General features: G+C 43.4%; 1 protein-coding gene across 40 annotated transcripts in view; it reads right to left on the reverse strand.

The window, feature by feature from the left end:
- The window catches only part of LOC139349318 (ankyrin-3-like), a 130,121-nt gene that overhangs the window by 49,706 nt on the left and 53,765 nt on the right, over positions 1–26,650 (reverse strand). For 31 of the 40 annotated variants that reach the window (XM_070989985.1, XM_070990012.1, XM_070989982.1 and 28 more), the window contains exons 2-17: positions 19,040–19,141; positions 18,532–18,630; positions 16,836–16,934; positions 14,616–14,714; positions 11,431–11,616; positions 10,159–10,182; positions 7,952–8,050; positions 7,107–7,205; positions 6,283–6,381; positions 5,989–6,186; positions 4,622–4,720; positions 3,924–4,022; positions 2,572–2,670; positions 1,932–2,129; positions 660–758; positions 313–411 (exon numbers count right to left, since the gene is read on the reverse strand). In XM_070989985.1, the coding sequence (XP_070846086.1) occupies positions 313–411; positions 660–758; positions 1,932–2,129; positions 2,572–2,670; positions 3,924–4,022; positions 4,622–4,720; positions 5,989–6,186; positions 6,283–6,381; positions 7,107–7,205; positions 7,952–8,050; positions 10,159–10,182; positions 11,431–11,616; positions 14,616–14,714; positions 16,836–16,934; positions 18,532–18,630; positions 19,040–19,141 (1,797 nt within the window). Of the gene's footprint in view, positions 1–312; positions 412–659; positions 759–1,931; positions 2,130–2,571; positions 2,671–3,923; positions 4,023–4,621; positions 4,721–5,988; positions 6,187–6,282; positions 6,382–7,106; positions 7,206–7,951; positions 8,051–10,158; positions 10,183–11,430; positions 11,617–14,615; positions 14,715–16,835; positions 16,935–18,531; positions 18,631–19,039; positions 19,142–25,122; positions 25,174–26,650 lie in introns of those variants that run through there. The other 9 variants (XM_070989984.1, XM_070989976.1, XM_070989998.1 and 6 more) reach the window with 2 other exon arrangements.

Raw genomic sequence — 26,650 nt, forward strand, 5'->3', positions numbered from 1 at the left:
TGTACAATTTATATTTACAGTTTTATTAGCAAAAATTCTTGTGTCGTCTGGGGTCGTGGCCCGAAAACCGGCTTATTCGGGGAATAAGAGTTATTGGGGCCTGGCTAATTTCAGTGGCAGCCCTTTCTGGATAGATGCTGTTAGAGTGGAACGGGTGCCCGACCAGCCAATCACAATGCTTCGCTCAGCCTGTTTGTGGGTGACTGAAACTAGGTCAGCCTGCTTTCACCCAGAGCCAAAGAGAGAGCGAGAGGTTTCGGTGCATTAACGCATCAAGGAACGTTCGATATAACCGCTGGGGCTGACTCCTACCTTAGCAGCAGCGTGCGGGGAGGCTCCCTGGTTCAGCAGGAGCAGCGCCACCTTCTGGTTATCATAGTGTGCCGCCACATGCAGTGGAGTTAGTCCACTCTGAACACACACACAACCAGTGTTAGACGGTGATTGACGTGTAGCACAGCGCAGTGAGCAGAGGTGATCAAGAGAATAACATGAAAGTGTAGCTGCAAAACAAACATGTACACAGCTAACGGTGGTGTGTGACACGTGTGTGAGCTGCGAGGACACGTTCACTGTGCCCCGTTCTTCACGGTGGAGCTCACACACGCTTTGTTTTTTGTCATCGTTCCTTCACACTCCAGTGCTCAAACATGCGTTACCTTCCCGGCAGCATCGGGCGGAGCGCTTTTCTGCAGCAGCAGGTTGGCGACCTCGATCTTGCCGTACTTTGCAGCCACGTGCAAAGGAGTGAAGCCCTTCTGTGGAGACGCACAACGGAGAAGAGTATTAAGATCAATTTATTGCTTAAATTGTTTAATCCCTTATAATTCAGCCATTTGCGGGGTAGTGTCCTGACAACATGAGAGACTGATTATCTGGTGCTTAAAGCTGATGAAACAAAATAAGGGTTGAGAGTGTGGAAGTAAGATGTGTTACATCAGTTTCTTCATCTGTGAGGCAACGCAGATCTGTGAACTGGCCAGACAGACCCAGCCGTGTGTGCGTGTTTGCATGTGTGTATACTGTAAGTGCAAACTGAGGGGTGACTAACAGTTACGGGGCCTGGATTTCGTATATAAATGGATGGAGGCGGTGGACGGATGAATGATGATGATCTAAAATCATCCAGCTACCTGAGCACTGGATTAATCGTATGTGAATTTACTGAAACGTTAGGACTGTAGCCCACATTGTGCTCCATCCATCCTTTAATGTCAAAGTAAATAATCTACGACCTTCACTGACCTGCACTGAAGATTTAATCACAATCTGTGAAGATGCTTCACTGACATTTTAAAAATGTTTTTCAGTCATTACAGGCAGGTCGGGCAATATCCATTCAGTCACCTTATATTTATTGCTAATTAACAAATATTAGCATACAAACATGCTAAACTAAGGTGGTGGATATGGTATAAATATATTGGCTGGTGGGACCTTAAAAGGACCTCAAGAGATGTGTGTGTCGCGGCTGAAAGTGACCTGGAAACATCTCGTCTGTTCGACTGTATTTAGAGATTAGGGACTTTCCTTCGTGTTGAAACTACGGCCATCAAACGCTGTGCTACAGCCTGAATGGATGTTATGAAATGAGTAATGCACAAAGAAAGCCGGTCCAGGAACAGTGTCTTCAGACTCCAGAGAAGTTTTTCTGACCCAGCTCTCCTGCTGGCAGAAAGTCAACTGTAACTCATGTTCCTCGGTCCCAGAGTCCCTGAAGGTTTGCCAACAGTTTAGCAGTAACACATCGAGTATGCGGCCTCATGTGGCAGATCTACAACTGTTAACTGTTAACTGTCTTCTCGTTGGACCACCCGGCAGACCACTCAGCTCTCACTGCTGATGCAGGACTCAGCGCCGCCCTGATGTTTTCTGGACTCTGCTCCGATCTGTCTCCACACGTCACATTTCCTCATGTGTGTGATGTTTACCTTGGTAATAACACCCAAACTCGCTCCCTGGTCCAGCAGCGCTGCAGCCACATCTCTGTGTCCCTCCCTGGCAGCCAGGTGTAAAGGTGTGTATCCGGAGCTAGTGGTGGCATCTGGGCATGCTCCATTTCCCAGCAGCTGGTGGACAATGTCTTGCTTACCAAGACGGCTCGAGATGTGCAGCGGGGTCTGGTCGTCCTGGTGACGACAACCAAACAAGCAACTTTAGCTGATACCAAAGCACAGCGGCTAAGAGAGAAACTGAACTGAACCAATGATTTACGCCACCGAAGGGATGAAAAGTAAATAAGTAGTGGCTTTGCTATTCTTTGCTAAGTAAATTCAACACAAATATTAACATATCTACACAGCAAAGCAATTAATTTCTATAATTACGTCGTGACAGTTTCCCTACAAAAAGTTTTTCTATCCAATGAGGATAAGACGATAAACTGGAAACGAGGGAGCTGCTTCTGTACTGTAGTCACTCAGTAATTAGAAACGTGCAGACGCAACCACACGCTCACATGCAAACACACACCCATTACTGCGTCTCAGACAAACTACACACACGCGAACACACAAAAGCGTCGTGGCTGAATGGGTTCGACGTGTTTTCTGAGTGTCACGCGTGGTCTACCTTGGCCTTGGCATCGACTCGTGCTCCGTTCTGGATCAGATATCGGACCACGTTCGACTGTCCTGCCCTCGCTGCCATGTGGAGAGCTGTCTCCCCCCTCTGGAACACACACGCACGCACGCACGCGCACACACACACACACACACACACACACACACACAGGAAAGAGGGACTGATGTTTAATCCAAAGTTCTGGTTCTTCTTCCTTCCTCATGAAAACACACTCACACAGAAACCTGGTAGAAACTCCCTCTCTGTTGAGGTGCAGGGAGAGAGAGGGAGGCAGAAAGAGAGACCCCCTCGCTCTCCACACCCAACTCACCATAATGACGTCCCATAATGCTCTGTTTCTACGGTAACCTGGCCACAGACACGGCGTGGGCGACCAAATACTTGGGGTTGAGGAGTTGACTGTGCAGCACTCTTTCCCCTTTTTCTTCCCTGTCTGTTCGCTCATTGCTCCTTTCTCCTCTTTCTCCTCTTTCTCCTCCTATCGATCCCTCTCTTTCTCTTCACTCCTGTTTTTCCGACGGAGGAGTGTTGATGGACACGGTGAGAGTGAGACGTCCTTTCCTTACGCACACATGGCATTAATAGACTTTCTCTGCTCCTCCCTTAACAACAGCAGATTTTGGAGGTTTTGCTCACTGTTCTTCGAGGTGATTCAGGGCGGCATGAAGTCACTTTCTATGTTCAAACAGCTTGTTTTTGGCCACTAGGGGGCAGTATAAACAAGCTGTGAGCACAGTGTATAAGTAGGTATGGCGAATTTGCAGGCAGACGTTTAATAAATTTCCCAAACCTGAGGAGTTTAATGCACACAGCGCCTCAGCTTGTCTCCTTGCCTGAAAATGTTTTTGCTATTGTCATCATTAGCTAGCTCCTCCAAAACGGTCAAAATACAAAAAGAAAACTGGACAGAAGATGAGAACGCTGCTCTCCTCGAAGAAAATGGAAAGCGCGAGCACGAAATCCAAATTTAACCCAGACATCAATACGCCCAAGGAGAAAATGTAGCATGAAGTAATGATAACTGATAAAATCAGTGTGGCAAATCCTGCTGTGAAATGAACCGCAGATGAAGCAACAGAGAAAGGAGACAAACACTGAAAAGAGTCGACAAGAACTGGTGAGATACAGTAAAACGATTATAGCTAATGTTAATATATGAGACCAATTATGCTAATGTTTGGCTAGCTAGCTGCTATTAGCTGCTAAACGCTCCACCGTGTTCACACTGTGGTCCCGAGCAGGCAGTGTACGGTGGCTTTTTGACGCTATGAACCAAGAGGTTTTTCTCCATTAAACAGGGATGCGAGAAAGACAGAAGAAACAGGACTTTCTGAACTCACCACATTGCTTGTGTTTGGTGAAGCCCCGTGATTGATCAGCTGGTGGACGATGTTGTCATGTCCCATAAACGCTGCGACGTGGATCGGCGTCAGACCGGACTGGACGGACAGAGGAGGAGAGAAATTAATGAAAACGATTAAACAAAGTCATGACTGCTGAAACGCTTTTTCGTACTTTCACACTTTGATACCTTATTTTGTTCATAAGAACCAGGGCTATTGATATGTTGATTGACAGGGAATTAGACCAATCAGTTTGTGTACAAGCGTGACTTAAACAGCGAGCGGGAGGCCGGCGTTCCACTGGGACTCATAGGGTTAGATCAATAAATAAAAATGACTTTTTGCAGTGTGTGCAGTATTTGAAATGTTACTGCAGGTGTCAGATACGTGTAAAATGACAGTATTTGTAGTGGAGCTGAAGTATAAAGTAGCAGAAGGTGAATAAAGCGAAGTATGTAAATGCAGGAAGTTACTTTCCTCTGCAATGACAACAAGTTTAACCTCTGTGAAAACCTGCCTACGCTCTCCAGTGACGCTCGCAGCTCAGCTCCAACATTTTTGCTGATTACACACACACACACACACACACACACACACACACACACACACACACACACACACACACACACACACACACACACACACACACACGCACACACACACACGCACACACACACACGCACACACACACCTACCTCAGTGACTGCCTGTATGGACGCTCCATGCTTCAGAAGTAGCTCCATCACCTTGACTCTGTTTTTCTTACAGGCAATGTGCAGCGGAGTGAAACCATTCTAAGCCACAAAAACACAAAAACATGAACATTTTAAAGCGGAAAAATAGTCCAAAAAGCTCTTTGTGTGTTGCTCTGCAGGTCTGCCGAGGTGGCGGGATACAAATCTGGAACGCAGAATGGAAAATACAGTACAAAGACGGCACCTTCTTCCCTTTTCCCCCTCTTTCTTTCGCTTTTTCTCTCAACCCCTCAAACCAGACAAGCATGTGTGGAAATAATTGACTCGACTCTGCGCTGTAAAAAATAAAAAGTAGGCTGCACTGAAATAGATACCTTTCTTTACAACTCACTCTTCTCTCACCAACACGTATACTCGGCCCCCTCCCTCCCTCCCTCCCTCGCTCTCGCTTTACTTTGAGCTTTCTGGCTCAATCCTATGACTTCATTTTCCTCTCCGTGTGCTTTTTTTCCTTCTCATTCTCTCTGGCTATAAAGTCCCAGTGCTCTAACCACACCCAGACTTCTCCCATTACAGAACGGAGATGGTTGTCTTACACCAAGACACCAGCCAGGGTTAAAAAGTCTTTTTCATTCTCCTTGTCTTGTTTGCTTTATTCATTTCCTCCATCTCTTTGCTGTAAATAAAGAAAAAGTGGGGATAACGAGGAAGGTGAGGAAGAAAGGAGGAGGAGAGGGACTAAAGGACTTGAAAGGAAGGAAGACATTTTTGGTTGGTTGGGAGATGAAATCATCAAGACCTGATTGCAACACAGAAACGTTCCACTACCACAACCCCGATCCATCTATTTTATACTTGAAAGCATGTTCCTCTTCAAAGCACTTTTACAACATGCATATTTTAAACGCTGCAGCAGCACACAGTAAACACACAGATACAAGGCACATCTTGACACAAGTCTGTCGTTCAGTTATCATTATGAGTCAGAAAGAAATAACATATGAACGAGTCTCACGTCAGACTGCTGTGTGAAAATGAGATTTCATTAATTTTTGCTGGACAAAATGGGAAAAAAAATTTAAAAGACATAAAAATCAGACCACATGTGTTATCTGAATATATATCCAGCAAAGTCACAACCTCATTTTTTACAGTGCTTTGGTATTGTTGTTTTGTTGGCCACAAAATCAGCAGCAGATTTAAGCATCCTATCCGATGAATGAATGCACTGATTTGAATCAGGGCTGGACTGCACCTCATCACCAAACATCCTCCCCTTCCTTCACGCTTTTATCTGCATCATAACAAACGATCGGTGCGACTCTACAGCTTCAACGCCCCCCCTCCTCATCGCCCTCCTCACTCACCAGTGCCTTGGCGTTGGGGTTGGCCTTCTTGTCCACGATGACCTTTGCCACCTTGTAGTGGCCGCAGTGGGCGGCCACGTGCAGCGCCGTCAGGTAGTCGTTGGTCACGTCGTCCACGGGCACCTCGTGGTGCAGCAGCAGCTGGACGCAGTTGAGGTGGTCGCCCTGCGTCGCCATGTGGAGGGGAGACAAGCCGTTCTGGAGTGGGACAAAGAAGGGTCATCAAAGATCAAACAGAAGGAGAGCACGACAGAAGAGACGTGAGAAGAGAAAAGACAAAGGTCGGAGGTGAACCTTGGTCTTGGACAGTATCGGAGCTCCTCTGTCCAGCAGCATCTCCACCACCTGCTCGTGGCCGCTCCTCGCTCCACAGTGGAGAGGAGTCAGACCGTCCTGTGAAGACAGATGGACAGCACAGGTACAGTGGCTGTCTCCAGGTTGAGTTTATAAGTCATGTAAACAGCATGTTCTGACTGGATTTTCAGAATTAGGCCTTATTTCAAATGAAGCATTTTACAGTTAAGACATGTGGGACATGCTGATGTCACCGGGGTTTTAGCAGCATTCTTTGGACGTGTATATGATGTCTGTTCTGCTGCAAATGAAGATTAGGCTACATTAATATTAGCAGTTTTAGACTATCTGTGGAATTATATTCCAGTGGTGGCTGCGTGGGATTGTTTCTGACTCGTGTGATCCAATTTCTAACAACTCCAGAGTGATATAAAAAACAATTTATTAAAAAGAAAAAGATGCAATCATTTCTAAAATTCATAATATGTTTTTATGTAATGAAACATTCTGCTTCACTCCATATTTGCTGGTGTTTAGTCTTATATTATATTCACTAACTCATTAATCAGATGAATCACTTTATTCAATTTGAGGACTTTTTTTAAGGGTGATGACATCATAAAATATGACGACAGAAGCTTAATTAAAAAACCTGAATAGAAGCCATTCAGTACGGCCTTACTAATCTCTTTCACTTTATAAAGGTGCAGCACTAAATCGAAGGAGTATGCCTTTAACTGATTTTTTGGTCAAAATAATGTGTGTGTGTGTGTGTGTGTGTGTGTGTGTGTGTGTGTGTGTGTGTGTGTGTGTGTGTGTGTTACCTTGGTCCGTGCGTCTATCTTGGCCCCTCTCTCCAGCAGCAGTCGCACCATGTTGCTGTTCCCACGTTTGGATGCTACGTGCAGCGGCGTGATGTCGTTCTGGGGCGAAAGAGGAGCATCATTTCATCAACAACACAATGCAGACCATCCTAACTGTCTGCTGGTCACATATTGTCATCTGATAAATGAAGACTGAAGACATCGTGCACACAGTTGGCTATAATTACACAATCAGCAAATGCATTTGAAATAGAGATGAAGCTGCAGAACACAACTCAATTAGAGAAAAAGGGCTGTATCTGACAGCACAGGAGGAAAAGTGATAAATATCCCCCTCTAGAGGAATATAATCATTCCAGCAACCTGAGCTGCACACTGTTCTGACTTAGCTGTTTTGGTTTTCCCTGGATCCTTCCTGAGAAACTGCCAGAAGCCATCAGTATCTCATACTGACAGAGTGACTCACGGTCTACTAATTATTTTATCTTTATATCATCTGTATGACTACAGATCCTTTGCACAGTGTTGTAGAGCAAATGTTAAAGGATATGGCTGCATTGTAACCAAAAAATCCCACGAAAAGACAAAACCAACACTGTGTTGCGTCTCTTAATATGTTCCTTCTTCACCATACAGAACCCAAACAACATGCACATGTTTCCTCCAGCAGAGCGACGAGCGCAGCTGTAAAGTTACAGCCGTCCGAATTAGATTTCTGCACACACACAAGCACACGCATATCGTCCCACCTTCTCATACGAGGGTCTCGGAGCGTGCGCCTGCAGCAGCGCTCACTTCAAAGGGTCTGCGTGCGTGTTTGCTATCTTTGAAGCAAAAGTACTTACCCTTGCCTTGAAGTCCACAGCCGCCCCTCGGTTCAGCAGGAGTGTTGCTACGTTGATGTTGCCGTAGTGAGCCGCAATATGGAGAGGAGTGAAACCGCTCTGAGGGGGAGAAAGAGATGGAGAGACAAACGAGAGAATCAATCAAAGAGAGGAAAAGAAGTCCTGCATCTCTCATGATGAGCCATGGGCAAAGCATGATGGGCCAAAAGCAGGCTAACAGCGCACAGCAGACCAGGGCTGAGCAGAAGCCAAACGTGCTGCAAAAGTTTGTCAAAATACAACGAGCGCTGCATTTTCCTTTCATAGCAAAATCAGTTTCTACTTTTCTTTCTTCTAACAGTTTGGGCGAGTGCAACCTGACATTCTTCATGCCCCGAGTGGATGGAATTGCAATATAAGCAAACATAAGCTCATTAGGGTCCTGTCAAATGAAAACCATGCAAAGGTCTCAAATCTGGGGAATTTAAATCCTGAGTGTCCGCTGAAGTTTCTGCGCTGCTCGGCTTCCATCTGACAGGAAATGCAAAAACCAGACATGCAGGTGTGCATGCATCAGGGCACTCACTGCTGCTGCATTTTAGTCCTCAACGACTCCATTAATCCTTCTCTAAATGCCTGAAATTCTGCTTGATTAACATTGGGTAAAGTATTTCCACACTGTGACTGTAGTCCAGCATTGGGACGTACAGCCACGTTTCTTTCTGCCTCTTGCTGCACGTCTGCTGCTTTAGTGACTCACACTGCAGTTAAAATCACGCATGACAGATATGACCTGTCAACAACTACCCACAGCCACCCACTGCAAACAGGAAAGGCCAACCTGCTATTGATCGTGTAATCAAGAGCAAAATTAAAAGCTGTCCTAATGAACGCTGATGAAACTGCCTTCTGGGCACAGCAGCAGTAATTAGCATTATCTCAAAGGACAGTCAGCACAATGTCAAAAATAAAATCTACTGGCATGCTAAAGGTCAAGTGAAGCCACTACTATCACTTCAGCCCTCAAGTCTTTCCTCTCACTGACAGCTGGATGAGAGACAGATGGTCACATGCACAACCGAATTCAGCGTATTTAGACATTAGCAGTTTACAGCATACACTGAATGCAAATATTCAAGACAATGTGCACGTTACAAGCAATCACTCAAGCAGTGCAAGGAACAAAAGCACCCTGTTTGTTAGTCGACATCACAAATATTATTGGAACTCAAGTAGGATCACAAAACAGAAAGGTGCTCCTGTGGATGGAAAAAGGGAGGTGACGGGGAAAAGGGTAAAAACCGGCACTTGTACATTCTGTAACAGCCAACGACAACAAATGCGGATGCAAACTTTGATGTTCTGCAGTGAGTTTTTGCTCTGCAATGTGATACAGCTTGCATCATCTTGGCTGTTCTTCATGTTAGCTGGCTAAACAGTAACGGCAAATTTGATGTTCCTTGATAAATGATGTAGATATGTACCAAACCATTCATAGTAAACAAAGACAAAAAAAACATTTGAAGACTTTTGACAGATTAAACAGAATATTTTTTACCATGTGTTAAACCCTCGGCATGTCTGTGGTCTCTGCTGCCTTTTTTGCAAGAAAAACACATAAAAAAAAAAACTCAACTGACTCAATGCTTCACTCGATCTCAATGCAAAGCACAGATAAGATTAAGTATGATGTGCATACTGTAAACTGTTAAATAGGCCTTTATATACCTCAACGGCAGAGAGAACCAGGCCTTTATTTTGGAACAGGCCTTTATTAGAGACAGGCTTTTTGTACCTGCCTCCTAGTTAATGCAAACTCAAAACTACATTTATATTTTTATATTTTACAGTACATTGCTACTACATCACTAGCATATATCTACCAAAAAAGATCTAAGTCAGCCTATAATGAAAGAAAAATGGTTTCAAAAGCTTGAGGTTTGCATAAAGTAACTGAAATCTACTGAAATGTATTTAACCTCTGCCCAAAAGCAGCAAGCCACTGGATGCACACAAAGAAAAAGTCGAAATGCAATGCAGGTTAAAAACAGGCAAACGGGTGAGGCGCTGTCAGCAGCAAAAGCATTCATGCCAGCATTAGCTTTCATGCTAGCAGACAGAAGGCTTTGGCTTTGCAATGGTGACCATGAGTGAACAATGACAGGAGAGAAGAAGAAGAAGAAAAAGAAGAAGAAGAAGAAGAAGAAGAAGAAGAAGAGAAGATGTACCTCTGTTGTTCTATTCACCATCATCTAGAAGGGAGAAGGGAAAACGGGGAAGCGGTAGGGTCAGAAAAAGGAACGAACAGAGGGGGGAGGAGGAGGAGGAGGAGGAGGAGGAGGAGGAGGAGGAGGAGGAGGAGGAGAGAATGGGGTGGTTAGTGCACCACAACAACTACAGGAGCAACACCAACACCATGGTTGCACGAAGCTGTAGGATGGGTACATGAGAATGTGGCCGGAAATCATGAAAACAACCAAAACACAGAGGAACACAGAACTGGACGATGGACTGACGCTGTCTTCGCAGTCTGTTAGCTCTACACTGAGAGAGACTGTGTGGTGAATATACTATCCGCACTATTGTTTCAAGTAACAAACGCTCAACCGATCTTAACCTGAGTGATGCTCGTAAAGGCTTTGACCAAAATATAAACTCTTGTTGCATTTTTGTGCCACAAGAACAAGTCCAGAACTTAAACTATTACTTAAAAGGGACCAAGAAAGAGCGCTATCAAGTTTACCACAAAAAACGAATACCCACCTTATTCACTGAACCGCTGTCTGCGAGGGAGTGTGCAGGAGTTAGCGCTGTGCTACATGTGCATTTCCTTTTTCTTAGAGGTTTATGGGCAAACGTTGAGGGTTTCAGAGGTGTGTGTGACCTTTATTGCCATTTCTAATACTTAATATTTAAATCATGTCCAATTCTACCATATTTTAGAAGAATACTGAATATATATTACATTTTTCTTAACAGAAAAAGCAGCTGAGTTAGCAGTTTTTTATTCAGGCGGTAAACTGTTTGTAGCCTGAAAGAAAAAAACTCAGGAAAAAATCAGCTTGAATTTACTCACAGCTGATGTTTGCTGTACAGTTTTAATTGAAGCTGACTCAGACATGTGTATTAATAATTTGATCAGGTCCTCTTTCCCCTCATCTGGATTCCTACAGAAGCTAAGTTAACTTAATGCTATCCTTCTCGAAGCCCTTAGGAAACGAAATACACCTGTAGCTTGGGGTGTCACAATTTTGACTGTAAATTGGAGAAATCGTGACACCCCAAGCTACAGGTATATTTCCTTTCCTCTACCTGTAACACACCTCTAACTCGCAGACGCCGGTTCAGAAATGAGAGATACAATTAGAAGTCGTGCCCGTAACTCATGCAGGGTATCATGAGGCTCGGGATAAGCTGGATAGCATCTTAAAATAAAGGAAATCACTTCCTCTCTGACAGTAGGTCACGTCGTAGTCCTGCCTATCATACGGAGAGCGTACCTTGGACTCCACGTCAGCGTTGTGGTCATTCTGCAGGAGGAGCGCGGCAGCCTTAGTGTCGTCTTTCCGTGCGGCGATGTGCAGCGCAGGCAGGCGAACTTTCCCCTTGGTGTCGTTTTCCAGTAGGAGGGAAACCACCTGGTCGTGGCCCTGCTGCAACGCCACCGCCAGAGGAGTAAAACCGTCCTGTGGACAAGCAGAAACAGGTAAGACCAGGAGGTGGCAGCGAGATGGTTCAAATACAAAACGATCATGTGCCCAACGAATGCTAGCTGCTAGCTTAAACTCAACAACAGCTGAACAAGTAAACTTCCCCTGCATTCACAGCAAACCTTAAGTTCTGCAGAGACAATGTTTTTCTTTCTTATAAGCCCAATAAATTGTGATTGTATGAAACAGTGAAAGCAGAACAAAGTCAGCAAACGCTTTTTTGTTCATGTTCCCTTCATACTCGTACTTCGTAGTCATTCAACTTAGTTTCAGTCCAGACTAACAGTAGTATGACCAGAAGTAAAACTACTGTTGACTAAAGCAGAATGGAGTCGAACAGAGAACACATCCCACTGTTTATCTGTCTGACTGTGTGTGTCTGACACACACTGAAAATCTGACAATTTAACAGGATCACAGCTCACATCTATATCTGGACATTCATTCATTCATTCATTCATTCATTCATTCAGTCGAATGAAGACAGGAGATATTGAGTGTTGGTCTTTGCTAATTAGAGATGAAGACCGAAAAGATCGAAAGTCAGACGTTCATGTTGCACCTTAATCTGAATCTGATAGAAATCCTCACAGGCCTTCAGATTAATGTAAAGGGATGCGTGTCTGAAAGCGGCTTAACAAACACAGGACAATCTGATAGCCATTTGCCAATTTAGGCATTTTAGCTAATGCTCTAAAGATGTTTTAAGTGCTTGAGCAGAGGTTCAGTGGCTCTCGAGGACAAATCGAAAAGAAATTTAGCTGCTAATGGACACAAACCAAGAAGCTGAGACACACACATCCATCCATATGCATTCACACAACACTATAATAAATGAGGGCAGCAGAGGCTACGATAAGCAGTACCCATGAATCGGCTAAGAAAAGCAAAGATTTCTCCCAAGTAAAACAACACAAAGACGATGTTTGTGTGTGTGCGCAGGCGTGTGTTTACACAGGACGCCGACTGTCTGGATAAAACCGACTCAGCATCACTACACCCACACATCAAAGCAGAGCCTCCCCTCAGAGATCCTGCAGAGCTCACACACACACACAAAACTGCACAGGCGAGAAACAAACAAGCAAACACACACACACACACACACACGCTAACGCACATTCATAATCAGATCCACAAGCATCTCTACAAGACACACACACACACACACACATGCACACACCCACAGCCACACAGCCATGCATAAATATGGCCTTTTTAAGAATTTCAAAAGTCATAAGCCATCCCTGAGCGCTACCCTCCTGTTTGATCTGCTCCATTATGGATTCAGGAAAAGACACAAAGTCACTTTAATGTCCTAAAAATACTTCAAGAGACATCGGCAAACAAAGAGGGACTAAAGGAGGGGTTTTGATCTCTATCTTCAAGACTTACTTGCAATGACACAGCATAATTTTGTCTCACTGAAACAACACAAGATAAAAACTTAAAAACATTAAATCAAATCACACAAGTCCAAACTGTGGAAAGTGGTGCTGCGTGCCAATGACATGACAGCTTATTTTCATTTAACTTCTGGAATTAAAAACCGCAAATCCATCACAAATAAATCTGACAGACAGGGCTGCAGTCCAGCTGCAGACTAGCTTCAAATCATGAAGAAAACACTGAGATGGATACGACCGCAGAGCGTTTCTACACACACTGAATGTCAACATACATGCAAGCTAATACTCTAAAATACATGCAATAAAAAAGATCAAATGCAGACAAAAGATTAAAAAAACAAAGGATGACCTGATGCCTTCCGCCTCATGCTATGCTGAAATGGTTAAACGTGAATTATTAAACAGCCGGAGCTGCTTTAAACATGGATATATATTTCCCTGCATGAATAATTCACCCTGTCTCCAACTGGAGGAGGAGGATGTGGTGGGAGAAACGAGGGGAAGGAGGCAGACAAAAGGAGGAACGAAGAAGAGAAGGAGGAGAACTGAGGAGGAGGAAGAAGCAGCTCTGTAAACACAGACGTCATCCACGTTCTGCAGCCACATCAAAGCAATTAAAAACACGTCCCAGAGTACAACCAAACTACAGCTAAATACCTTAAAGATAAGGATAATACTACAGCAACCAATGTGTATTAATCCAGCTGTTTGAGGAAATGAAAATGTGAGTGAAAAGTGATTTAAAAGATGTCACTGATTCTGCAAAGTACTGGAAATAGTACTGCTGCATATCAGTCCTATACAAATACTGTGTTGATACTATAATAATAATAAGTTGTACAGCAGCTGTTGGACTCTTGGATCGACCCTGTGACTTCTTTCTTCATGATCTCTTACTTATCAGCACACTGGAGAGCCCAGAACAACGTGAAAATCGACCTGAATGGAAGAGAAACTGTTCATTGTAGCCGCGGCGGTGTAAGAGTACATGTTTACAACTGTTTCGACAGAGCGAGCCGAGGCCTCGTGAATGTGCTTCAGACGAGAGGTTTGGCCAAAATGAGGGTGCGTTTGTCACACTTGAGCGGCAGCTGGCCGTCTGCCGGTACTACAGCAGATGAAGGCTCGTCCTGACACACTCACAGCACAGTCACACGCCTCAGACTTCAGCAACGTCACTCGTTCCTCCCTCTGTAGGCAGCTGAACGCAGTCAAGGTCACTCTGAACGAATGCAGTCGTTCTGCTGTCGCCTGCTAACTCTCTACCTGCTTCACTTTCTTCCACATTTAATCAACAGGCTCATCTATAAAAATGTGATTGTTTTTTACCTCTTACATCATAACAAACAATGGCTTCATATGCAGCCTTTGTCTCCTTAACGGTAGCAGGCACCTGTGAAGCTTTTGCAGCCCAGAGTCTGTCGGTCGTGATGCTGCAGTGTGACTATAAACAAGGGCTGGGATGAAGGGCTGCTATCACTAACCATTATGGGCTCATGAGTGTGTGTGCAAGCAGGCGTTAAGTGCATGTGGACTGTACATTGTGTGTTTGCGCTTGTTGCTCACCTCAGTGGCGATGCTCTGACTGGAGCCGTTGTCCAACAAGAACTGCACGACGTCCATGTGGTTCTCCTGCGCCGCCATGTACAGTGGAGTGAAGCCATTCTGGAAAAGAAAACACAGAATCAGACCTGAGCTGTCGTCTGTCGTTAACGGACCATTAAAACACTCCTCTATGCTTCAGATGGAACCAGCACATCTTCTGTGAAAGTCAAAATATCTGTAAGTGCATTGCATTCACCTAAAAGAAAAAACAGACAAGATTACAAGGAAACAATTTCACAGTTATAATATAGTTTTGTCATATTTATGAGACTTTTTTTTTCTAAATTTTGAGATACATCATAATTAAATCAGAAGTTATAATTACAAGCTATGGTCTTTAATTAGTTTGCGCTTCCTTAAATAAACATTTTTTTCTGCCTTTACATGCTGTATGTTTGTACTTTATATGCATTTCTATTTTCATTTTAAAATTATTACAAGAAAATTACAAGAAATGAAGAAATTTAAATGTCAAAAAGAGAAAGAAAAGAAATGAAAGATGAAACAGATTTTATTTCCAGGACCAAAATATTCCCCAACAATTTTCAAGTAAATTGTATTATTTAAGGGGAAAATAAGGACAATTCTGACACAGTACACATAGTAAATAACAATTAGTAAAATATGGCACCTGATAGTAAAATAAAGTGTTAACAATTTTGCTTCACAAGCTACTGGATGTTGTTAAATTAAAAAACAAAAAGAAAAGAACAAAATACTGTTAAAAAGAATGTTTCTGCATGTAAACATTAAATTAAGGGTTGTGATGATCAGTCCCACTGATTTCCCTGCTTGCTTTGGGTCACTGAAAGCACCGTGGAAAATCAATAAGAAGGCTTTATGGCAATATTGGATTAACACGATTGCATGAATGTGAATGTGACCTCGAGTTGTCAGATATTTATTTATTTCTTAGCTGAATATGAAGAATATCATGATATGCTGTATCACCTCCTCTTACGTCAAAGCAAGTGTTTTCTGACCTTTACACCTGCACATGAACGCACCGCTGCAGCAGACATATCATGGAGTGCATACTGTCACCTCAGCACATAGCACACACCTGATAACAGCAAAGATAAGAGCTGATCTGGAGCTCGAGCTGAAGAGGACTCTGTGTGTGTGTGTGTGTGTGTGTGTGTGTGTGTGTGTGTGTGTGTGTGTGTGTGTGTGTGTGTGTGTGTGAGAGAGAGAGAGAGAGAGAGAGAGAGAGAGAGAGAGAGAGGTGCGACACTAGAACAAGGCCAAAAAAACACATCTCCATAGCAACACAAGGATCCAAAAATCTCTTCAGCATGCAAAAAAGCTCCTCCTCCTCCTCCTCCTCCTCCTCTTCCTCTCTGCTTTGTATTTATTCTGGTGTCAATGCACCAAAAGCTTCACTCTCTCATGTAACATTTAAACTTCACAGAGAAAAAGCAGCTATGGCCAAGGACACAGCAGAAAAAAAAAAACCTCTGAGCTTTTACACAACACTGAACTAAACACAATCTGAAACTGCATTGCAGAATTTAATAAGGTGGCTGGTTGTAATATTAAAGGAACAGTTTCACACTTTGGGAAATAAAGTTTTTCCCTTTCTGGTTGAAAGTTAGATGAGGAGATCGAAACCACCCGCCAGATGATGGTTAGCTTAGCTTAGCATTAAGACTGGAGGAAAGGGAAGACGGCTAGCATGGCTATGTTAGAAAGCTAAAATATCCATTGAATTGTATAGTTTAATAATTTTACATAAGCCATCCCTGCTTTTCCTGAAAATAACATAAAACCAACCAAAGATTCAGTACAGCACCAAAAGCTACAGCTCATCAATAGAAACTTCATTTTCTTCCTCTCTGCAGCTCCAACCAATGATATGACATTGATATTATTATGGTGACCAGAGCAGCAGTGTGTGTGTGTGTGTGTGTGTGTGTGTGTGTGTGTGTGTGTGCTGTGTCAGCAGCTCTGCAGTAGTGCTTCCTGGCCCACAATCAATCGTCAGGGCACACACACACACACACACACACACACACACACAGACACACACAGACACACACACAGACGGACAGAGTGTGTAGAATAGTTGTATATGCATTCATCTGCATGAATGCACACACTCAAACATGGATTTCCAACAAAGATGATTTCCCTATTGGAGAGCTTTAAGTGTGTGTGCATGTGTATGTGTCTGTGTTTTACCTGAGACTGTGCATTGACGTTGGCATTGTGGGTGACGAGCTCCTTCACCACCTCTGTCTGGCCAGCGAGCGAAGCTATGTGCAGGGCTGTGTTTCCTTTCTGTTTTGAGGAAAAGGGAACATTTTTTCAGTGTGTGTGCAGCAGGCGAGACGCGAGGCAAAGATACTGCGTGAGACGAAGGAGACAGGTGCATGCTGATGCTCTGAAAGACTAATCTGAGAGTGGGTTGCATACACTGAACTCATGCATGGATGCAGCTGTTGCATGCGTGTCAGCTACAGCAGCTAAGCAGCAGCAGCTGTTGCCATGTTGTCATTCCTGCTGCCACTGGAAACCACATACAGTATACACCTCCCCTCAAAAACTGGGCCTCAAACTCTGCTTCCCTAACGGTCGCTGTGTTCACCTGCACTCAAACCTACATTCACTGAATTTCTGGCAGCAGAAACAAGTTGTAAAGTTTGAAAGATGTACTTCAAAATCTTTCAGTGTAACTTAAACAGCTAACAACATCAGGAAACAGGGAAATAACGTTATCTGGCTCTTTAGCTGCTAAAGCTAAATGCTATGTTCACTAGCCTACTATTGTTAGCATAACATTGTGCTCATTTTGTAAGATGGAATTTTAAATACTTCCACTTCACTATTAAACAGCATTTTGATCAAATATCACCTCAAATCAACCATATTTTATATCACCTGCTTTCAGATGTAAGCTAACAATAGCTTTGCCAGTTAGCTAGTTCAGTTAGCTAATCCTGTATGGTTGATTTTTTTAGCTGTTTTTGGTCTCTCTGACTCCACAGCTGTGGAAAATACTTAGATGCTGAATGCTTAATGCTATGTTCACTGACGGTCATTTAGCCTGATACTGTTAGCATAACATTTTGTAACATTTGTAGACAGAGTTAATTTTGTAAGATTGCAAGTTAATTTTACTATTAAACAGCATTTTGATCAAAGGTCAGGTCAAATATTTCAACCATATTACCTGCAGCCAGATATTAGCAAACATTAGCTTTGTCAGTTAGCTAGTTCAGTTAATCCTTTAGCCTACTGACTGATATTTCCTCATATTCGATCATATTATCTTCATCCTTATAAAGTTGATATGGTGAATTTGTTAGGAAACAGCATTTTGATCAAGTATCAGGTAAAAATAATTTGACCATATTTCATATTACCTGCTTTGTTTAGATCAGATACTAGCTAACGTTAGCCTTTTCACTTAGCTAGTTCAGTTAGCTACACAACTGTTACATCTGGCAGTTAATTAGTGTTAACATTTAGCAAAAACAAACCTCTGTAAGAATTAGCTTGTGTGGTGCAACCTGTTTTAATTTAGTGATATGTGAGTCTCCCTTTAAAAACACTAAAGATAAGTAGTTCCGTCCTCGTTATCTCTTAACCAGCAGAGTTTCACGTCACATAACTGAAATACACCTCCAGCCAAGAAACATTCATTGGGGAAACACTGTCATGCACCCGAGAAGACAGATTATTTATTTTCACTAAATCGGTTCTCTCAAGCTCTCTGCTAACAAACAGCCATTCCTCTCCTTTAGTGCTGCTTAAGCAATGTGACTTTGGGAAGGAGCTGACAAAGCAGAACACAGTAAGTGTGTGTGAATTCATGCATACACTGTGAGCATGCAGGAGTGTGTGTGTGTGTGCGTGACTCCTGGGTGGCACACACCTTCGTAGCTGCGTCCACATTGGCACCATGCTTGATGAGCTCAGCCACCACTTCCACATGGCCCTCCTTCGAGGCCAGATGGAGAGCATTCAGACCATTCTGGAGTGAGAGAAAAAAGAGAGAGAGCTTTTAAAATCAAGGCACGGCAAAAGATTAAACACTCTTTACATATTGAACCCCTCATTTAAATATCTGTCTACTAACACTGAACGTTATCAGATATTTAATCAAAACTTTATGAACATAAAACACCCAAAACAAACAGTAAAGATGTCTACAAAACCCATGAAAAGACCAAAACCAACAATATATTAGTCAATACTCTGCAAACTGGAGTAATTAACATGTTTGTTGGGGATTATTTTCATACACCTTTAGTGCAGTGTGTGCATTCATCCTCTGGAGAGCATGTCCAATAAATGTTGAGAATCTTTTTTCGCTCCTTACTGTCTCATCTCCTGCTTCACCACATGAATAAATATATTTCAGCCGATTTCAGAGAGCTCACCTGATTGCAAATATTAATGTCGACTCCATTCTTCAGGTAGTCCAAAGCTTTCTCTAGGTTCCCGGCCCGAGCTGATCGCAGGTAACAGGCATTTACATCCGTCTGCAGGAGGACAGAGACAGAGGAGCAGGTCATGTTAACTTCACTGTATCGCAGCAAGCTCAGGATAAAGGTTACTGCAGGTACATGAAAACCAGGGAAAATAAGACAAATGTCACACAAATCTCATTAAAAAGACACAAAACGGATTCCAAAATAGCAAAGCCTTTACCGTCTCTGTGTGCAAAGCAATTACATATTTTTAATAACTCAGAGCTTATTCCAGGAAATTGATTATTTGGGAAAATAATCAAAATATTGCAGCATTAGTGAGAAGCTTTATGTGTCATAGCATCCCATGGATCCCTGCTGTGAGAGATAAGTTGAATAAATCCTTCCAGGCTTGTGTGTTATGAAGCTGAACCAGAGCCAAATAAGAAAACACTTGACGGGTGAAAGAAAGTGAGAATATACTGCCTTCAACATGCCGGCTGAGTTAAACAGCACAACACAGAGCCAAGAATAACCAGCCTGCCAAACTCAAGCCTACGACCAAAGGATTTACTATATCTGATGGATAAGAAGGTTTGCTTGACGCCAACATCTGTTCTTCAATGAAATCTTTGCATTAAGCTGCACGTCGAAATGCATCAGAATATATAGACGAAGCTATAAAGTGCATGAGAAATTAAGGCATTGGTTATTATCTTTCCATAATAGTGGTAGTAATGCTCTGTAAACTTTGGCAGTCCTGTTAATGCATTAAAAGTATTTAAAATCATGTTTAGGACGTTATTACCTCCAGTAATGAAGGCAGCCTGGGTGTAGCCTGAGAGGCGAAGCGCAGGGCAAACAAACTAAAATTATGCTGGTTAAGATGAAGGTTTTTGGTATTTTATTCAAAATCAAAAATTTAAAATCTTAAAATTCTATTACCTCCTCTCTTCTCTCAACTGAACTGCAGTGATTAGACAGTGAGAGAAAGAACGTTCAAGAGGTTTTAGTAAGAAAATCAACCTGAAATATCCAAATTAAAGGCAACAAGGACGATGCAAATTACAGCTATTTCAGAAGATGACAACGTCCAGCCTACGGACACAAAAACATGAAGGAAAACAGTTTGTCTTTGTTTTGAAGGCACACTGGACTGACTCCTGACCACCACCGGGGGCCGTCTGCATCCAGAATCATTGTTTATAAGTGCTGTAGTGCGTTTTCTCTGTAAGGCAGCATGATTGGTCCAAACAAACACAGACAATCCCAAAGCACCTACTGCATGCACCACCCTCCATGACTAACAGCCGTTTTTCTCAGGGGAGCAGCAGCAACGAAAGCACAGCAAATTGCAGTGAGCCCAACTGAAGACATGTGCCATTATCAAGCTGAGGAGGAGGAGGGAGATAAACATGCAGTGTGTTTACGTGTGTGTGTGCGAGGACTAGCAGGGGGTTTGTGAGGAAAGAGCGAGCGGTGGCGTCGGGTGTTGAAGCAGAGCGACAGAGCGTGTGGAGGCGAGGTGAAGGGTTGTAAAATATGGGGAAGGCAGACAGGCAGATACTCTCCGAGTGTGCGTCTCCAATTTCATGATTTCAGTGCAGCGCCACACACTGCCACACCCATGTTCACTAGCAGATACCCACACAGTGCTCAGGATAAGCACTCTCCAATTAGCCTTCGCTCATGTGCCCATTAACCTACAATGTTCTCTCATTTACGCGCAAAAAAGGCATCACAGAGTTACTGCCAGGCTGCTGGTGCAATGTCAGAGGCGGTTTTCTCTTAGATTTACTATTTGGTTCACTTACAAACCCTTTTTGACACAAAACTCATATTTGATGCAGGATACTGAGCGTGCATTACTTCAAGAAACGCATGAAAAGGTAACTGACAAACGTCAACTATCGCTGCCACTGGTGAGAGCAGAATTTATGTTGGATGTCGATGCTAATGTCTGCTCTGAGGTCATTGTTTACAATCACATAATAATTCTACAGTGAGCAGATAGTGAAACAGCACTGTTTCAGCTTGATTCATTCATGAAAAGACAACCAGACCATGTCCTCTTACTGTCCTGCTGATGTGAGAAGCTGTAGTGCTCGATTGTGACTTTCAGCCCTGGATTTTGCCTCTCAGGCAACATACGAGGCGTCTACCTTCTTCTAACCCATAAATGATGTAAATTTATATCAGTGAAGAAAATAACATTATAGAACTTGTTTGTTGTTGTTGTTGATTGAAGTCAGAAAAACAAGTTATGCAAATGTTATCTTCTACTTTCTTAAAGTCATTAATCAAAGTTAGCTACACATAAATCTACAGTTTGCTAACACTAGCGCCAGCATTGTTTGCCAGACCAGACCAAGTAAAGCTGCAGCAGCAAAACCCCTGAGTGTATTAAACTGTTTAAGGGCGTGTTTTACTTGTAATGAATTCAGCTGTCGTTTCCACTGATCCAGGCTTCAGGTGCAGTTTAAAACCATCGCAACACGACATGTCGGTCTGTAATTTAAAGGGCTGTCTTGTGCTGCAGAAAGTCTCGTCACGCTCACTGCGCCATGATCTCTGTTATTGTAGACAGACTGCCGGCTGAAGCCGATCGCTGAGCTCATTTCCCATCAGTGAAAGGATCTTATCTGAGTTCATCATCATGAACACAAACACGGGAGCGTTTCTGGTGTCAGCACCAGCATGGGGCAGAGACCGGGGGCTCACCGGACGTCAGGCGCCCACATGTACTTATACAGACATATACTTCATTACTACTGCATTTCAGCAACATTTTTGAACCGTGTTACTTCATTCAGGCGGTATCACGACATCCTTCTTGTCTGACCTTGCTGAACTGAGACAAATCACAGCATAGCACTGCACACACAATGTGCAAACGCACTGAATATTATTCAGTATATTATCACAATTTCTATAAAATACTGCAGTGCAGTGCTTTCTCTCCCCCTCATACAGTATACTGTATATACTATATATGTTTATTTGGTAAAATGAGCATTAACATAACCTGCTAACTCTCTTAGCTAACTTACTAATGAGGAAAAATGGGATCTGCCCTTGAATATAATCTTAAAACAACCCGTTTTGGATCATTTTTTCCTTTAATTTACTTAAACCAACAGCTGCTGTCACTGTTAATACCAACAGCCTCATCAGTCCTATTATTGGTCTTCAATAATTGTGCTTTAAACTACAGTTCCCAAAGTTTGAGGGTTTGGGGCAACTAAACAGGAAGCATATTGTTAAGTCAGCTGTGGGCTGTTTTTGCCAAAGTTTTGATCACATTTTGGCAAATTAGCACCGTTGCAAGTATTCAGAATTTGACGTTTGCAATGTAATCACCAACATACAAACAGCTATCAGTGTATTACTGCGATACTGAAGAAACCATAAAAACATGATGATTCTCAGGCGAGCAAACAGAGCATCATTTAATGTTTCTTATCAAAAATAAAAGACTTCCTGTGGATGATGTCTGCACCGTTTTAAGGCAGCAGTACGCAGTGAGATGCAGTGTGCTGTGGAGGTTTTCAAGCCCTCAGAGGGGCTGGAAGGCACGATGCCAAACCTTTTAAGTTAAATGTGGCACCAGGCTTGGCTGCCCATAGCTCAGAGCATTATCAGGATTCCAGTTCAAAGCATCACGCTGGCCAGAGAGCGCTGAAGTCCAGCCGAGCATTTCACAAACTTGACACCAATAGCTGCACATCGCGCAACAATCACACAAAACCAGACCACAGCTCGTCACAGCCTTCATCATCACATGCCTGGAGATATAGGTTTGTGCCACTTTTTATCTTTGGCACAGCTGATGTTTGAACTGGAAAAAGACTCAGGTTTTGGCTGCATTTAAAATACAAATGCACAGCCTGACGCTCTAACATCCACCTGGAGAGACGTTTATACACATCAGATAAAACAAAGTCATGGCAGGTAAACACTTTACAGCAGTGCCGCTGTATCTCCAGGCCTGTGTGAGTGATTAAACTCCTGTTTGGTTCCTCTGCTGAAAGGAAAACCCTTACGTTCTGCTCCATATTAAAGAAAAAATGAGAAAAGAAAGCTTACTGCAGCTTCCCTACAGTCGTGCATGCAGTACAGTGTAGTACATGCATGCACAGAGGAATGTCACTGATAGCACTGCAGGGAGGACTACAGGATTAGAATCAATAAAAGTGTCTGTTGAAGCGAACGTTCATGCCTGCAGCTCCGGCCGTCAGCGCCCACTGGATTCATTATCAGCCCTCTCGGGTTGCTGCAGCTGTGTGTGCCGCGCCGGCTGGTGCGAGCCGGGAATGCAGTTGTCACTATGCTGTTTATCACACTGCTTCCTGCGTCCACGTCTGAGCTGAAGCAATTAAACGATCGATCGATTAGAGGATCGATGGAAGATTAATCTGCAATTAGAAATGATGATCGATGAATCCTTCAGGTGCAGTGAAAATCACAGTCACTGGCTGCAGCGGATCTGCTGCTTTTATTGTTGTGACTTGAAGGTTTTAGACTGTTAGCTGGACAAAACAAGCAAATTTAAGTCTGAGATATTTCTTAGACTCAAAAATTCAGTGATTAATGAAGAAAAGAATCTGAGGATTAAGTGGAAATAATCGCTCTTATCCGCATTATGGCTTGATACAAAGTCGTGAACAGACTTTTAATCTGAAACTATGTGGGAACACTGCAAAAAATATAAGATGAAACAACTTAAATCAAAGCAATAAGTGCTTAGAAATAGATCTTCTCACCAGGCAGGTGATTTTCCCGAATAATTAAGCTGTTTGATCAACGCTGACAAGCAAAAAACTGCTTTGTCAAAGTCAGAATTTCTTTGTATGCAGACAAATGAGCTTGTTTTCTGTCTGGCTGCAGTATTCTGAAGTAACTGTGGGTTCTTTGAGACTAGCCGGCTAACATTTGGATGGATTTGTTGGTGACAAAATGAAGGCAGACGCTACAAAGATTCAAAGTCCTAATCTTATTTTTAGATGCCTGAAACCAGTTCAGCCTGAAATTTGTGCCATTCAAGTTTAATGACGTCTCGGGGTTGTAACGGCTGGTTCAGCTTTGGCCAAGCGTCACGCCGGTGTGACTTTATTTATTCATGACAGATATGCAAAGAATGCAACAGCCGCTCGTCTTCCAGAACACGCTGCTTCACACTCGTATGGTCACACACATTCCAACATGGGAGCTGCCCCCCGCAGCCATCGACGGCGCTGGGGGGCCAGAGAGCGTCAGTCAGACATATCTCCAGCTCGCTTTAGAAGAAACACACATTCAGTGAAAGAAGCCAGACTGCATTTTTAACACTATCGTACATAAGATTCACGTCCTCCTGCTGGGTTTTATTTGCTGGTATCTCCTCAACTACCATAACACTGCTGCTTGGGTCCTGCAGTGAGCCAATCATGCGTTCTGTATGTCACATATCTGCAGGTTAAGGCTCTCTATCCAGAGTGGACTTCAGTTAATGAGACGATTGGCTGATTAACAATGTCAATTTCTCTCCTGTCAGTTTTAAGGTCTCCTTTTTGCTCTCTCATTCAACAATTTCCACAAACACCGACACACACGGAGCATGCGCCGCTGTCCAAGGTCAGGTGCTTCCACTCACATCCCTGTGCAACACGGACTTGCACCCGCAGAGCGCTGCATGTACACAAACATATGAACGTAATCAGCAGGAATTAAAAATGCACAATCACAGCAAAGCACTTAGGAACGCAAACAGACACACGGGCGTGCGCGCGCACACACACACACACACACACACACACACACACACACACACACACACTGCAGCAGCAGCAGCAGAGTGGTGCTGCAGAGTTGCCACTGCGACCCGTCCCATCAACGACCCCCTAACGTCCCACCTCTGGAGCCGGTAACCGCCACGACATCACTAACACCTACTGGCTGTAAATTCCTCAGTCTTGTTAGCATTGATTCAAAGTAGCAGGAGAGAGGAGGTCAAGTCCACTGACAGTCAGTGAGCTCAAAGACTTCACGCTAAAGTACGGACAGTAAAGACTTACTTCTGCCAGATAGTCTGCTGCCTCCTCCACTGCCATGTTTCTCAGCCTGCAGCTGAAAGTGTGAAACCTGAGCACTCAATTACTGTAGCAGCTAGCCCTGTAGCCTGGAAGCTAGGGAGCGAGGGATGGGTGAGGACAGGGGGAGGGACGGTCTGTGCGTGAGGGGGGAGAGAGAGAGAGAGAGAGAGAGAGAGAGAGGGTGAGGGAGAGAGTGACAGAGTGTGAATGAGATAGAGAGAGAGAGGGAGGAGGGGGGAGATAGGGGCATTATGTCACAGCTAAAAATACCTGGCTTGCAGTGAGAAAGTCCAGAGCATGGAGGAAGAGGAGGAGGAAGGGTGGGTGGGGGGGGGGGCAGAGGAGTTCCGGCGTTAATCTCAAACCAGCTCTCACTGGAACAACACGGGATCAGAGGACACTGCTCTGAGTGTAATCATCAAAGTTCCTCTCCAGTTTGTGGTGCTTCGTAGTTCTACTGACGCTGCTCTTCATCGCACTGCGTCTGTCTGGCAGCTGTAGTTTCAGGTGAAGGTTTTACCTCCAAACACATCTGATAACAAGTGGTTCACAACCTTTTTTTTTCTGGCTCGTGTTTAAAAAAGCAGTTTGTAGTTGAGGCCAAAACATAGATACGGATTTGACTTTGTTCCTTCCTCTGCCATTAATCATCAGATTTATCTCTGGAGGGACTCTACAGGCCGGTCTGAACAGCACTGACTGTCAGACATGTAACTGCAAAATGAGTACTTCTACTTCTGATACTTTGAGTACATTCTGCATTTGCTTTCATTCTATACTTACTTTCATGCGCAGATGCATTTATTTTAACTTATTTTACCATTATTATCAAGAGGTTTTTATTTTCCATCTTATTTTCAGTTAATTATGCCTTTTTAACTGTTTTTATACCTTTTCTTAACTTGGTGCGTGTAATTTCTTTGTATTTCTTGTATGAAAGGTGCTTTACAAATAAAGTGTATTACTATTGTAAAGGAGTACTTTTACATGTTTGCATCGATTACTGAAGTAAAAGCTTGGGTACTTCTTCCACCACAGAGAGGAAAAAGTTCCAGCTTCTCAAATATGAGGATTTGCTGCTTTTCTCCGTTGTAAGTGCTTGTAAACTGAATATCTTTGATGTCACCTTTGGCCCTGAGAAAATTAAACATTAGTTTTATTGGTTTAACTTGCAGCCGCTGAGGGAATCCCTGCCTGACTTACCATATCTGAATCCACCATGTCCTGCTCCCACTGCGCTGGGCTGGTGGCTGCATCATGAACACAGACGCCTCTGCACCCAAAATAATCTCCAGCCAGAAGTCTTCAAGGATCTACAACCTCTCCGCTCGTAAGGGTGCCCGTGGAGACCCTCATGTGACCGCACCATGCTGTGGAAGTCAAATCTGTGCTCAAACTATTCTCTTCTGGGTTCTACATAGCAGAGAAAACTAGCGAGTACAACACATCAAGGTTACTCAAACAGAGACAAATACACAAACACAGATCAGGCTTCAGGGCCCAGAGCCCA

This window comes from Chaetodon trifascialis, chromosome 21, assembly GCF_039877785.1.
Source record: "Chaetodon trifascialis isolate fChaTrf1 chromosome 21, fChaTrf1.hap1, whole genome shotgun sequence".
NCBI lineage: Eukaryota > Metazoa > Chordata > Actinopteri > Chaetodontiformes > Chaetodontidae > Chaetodon > Chaetodon trifascialis.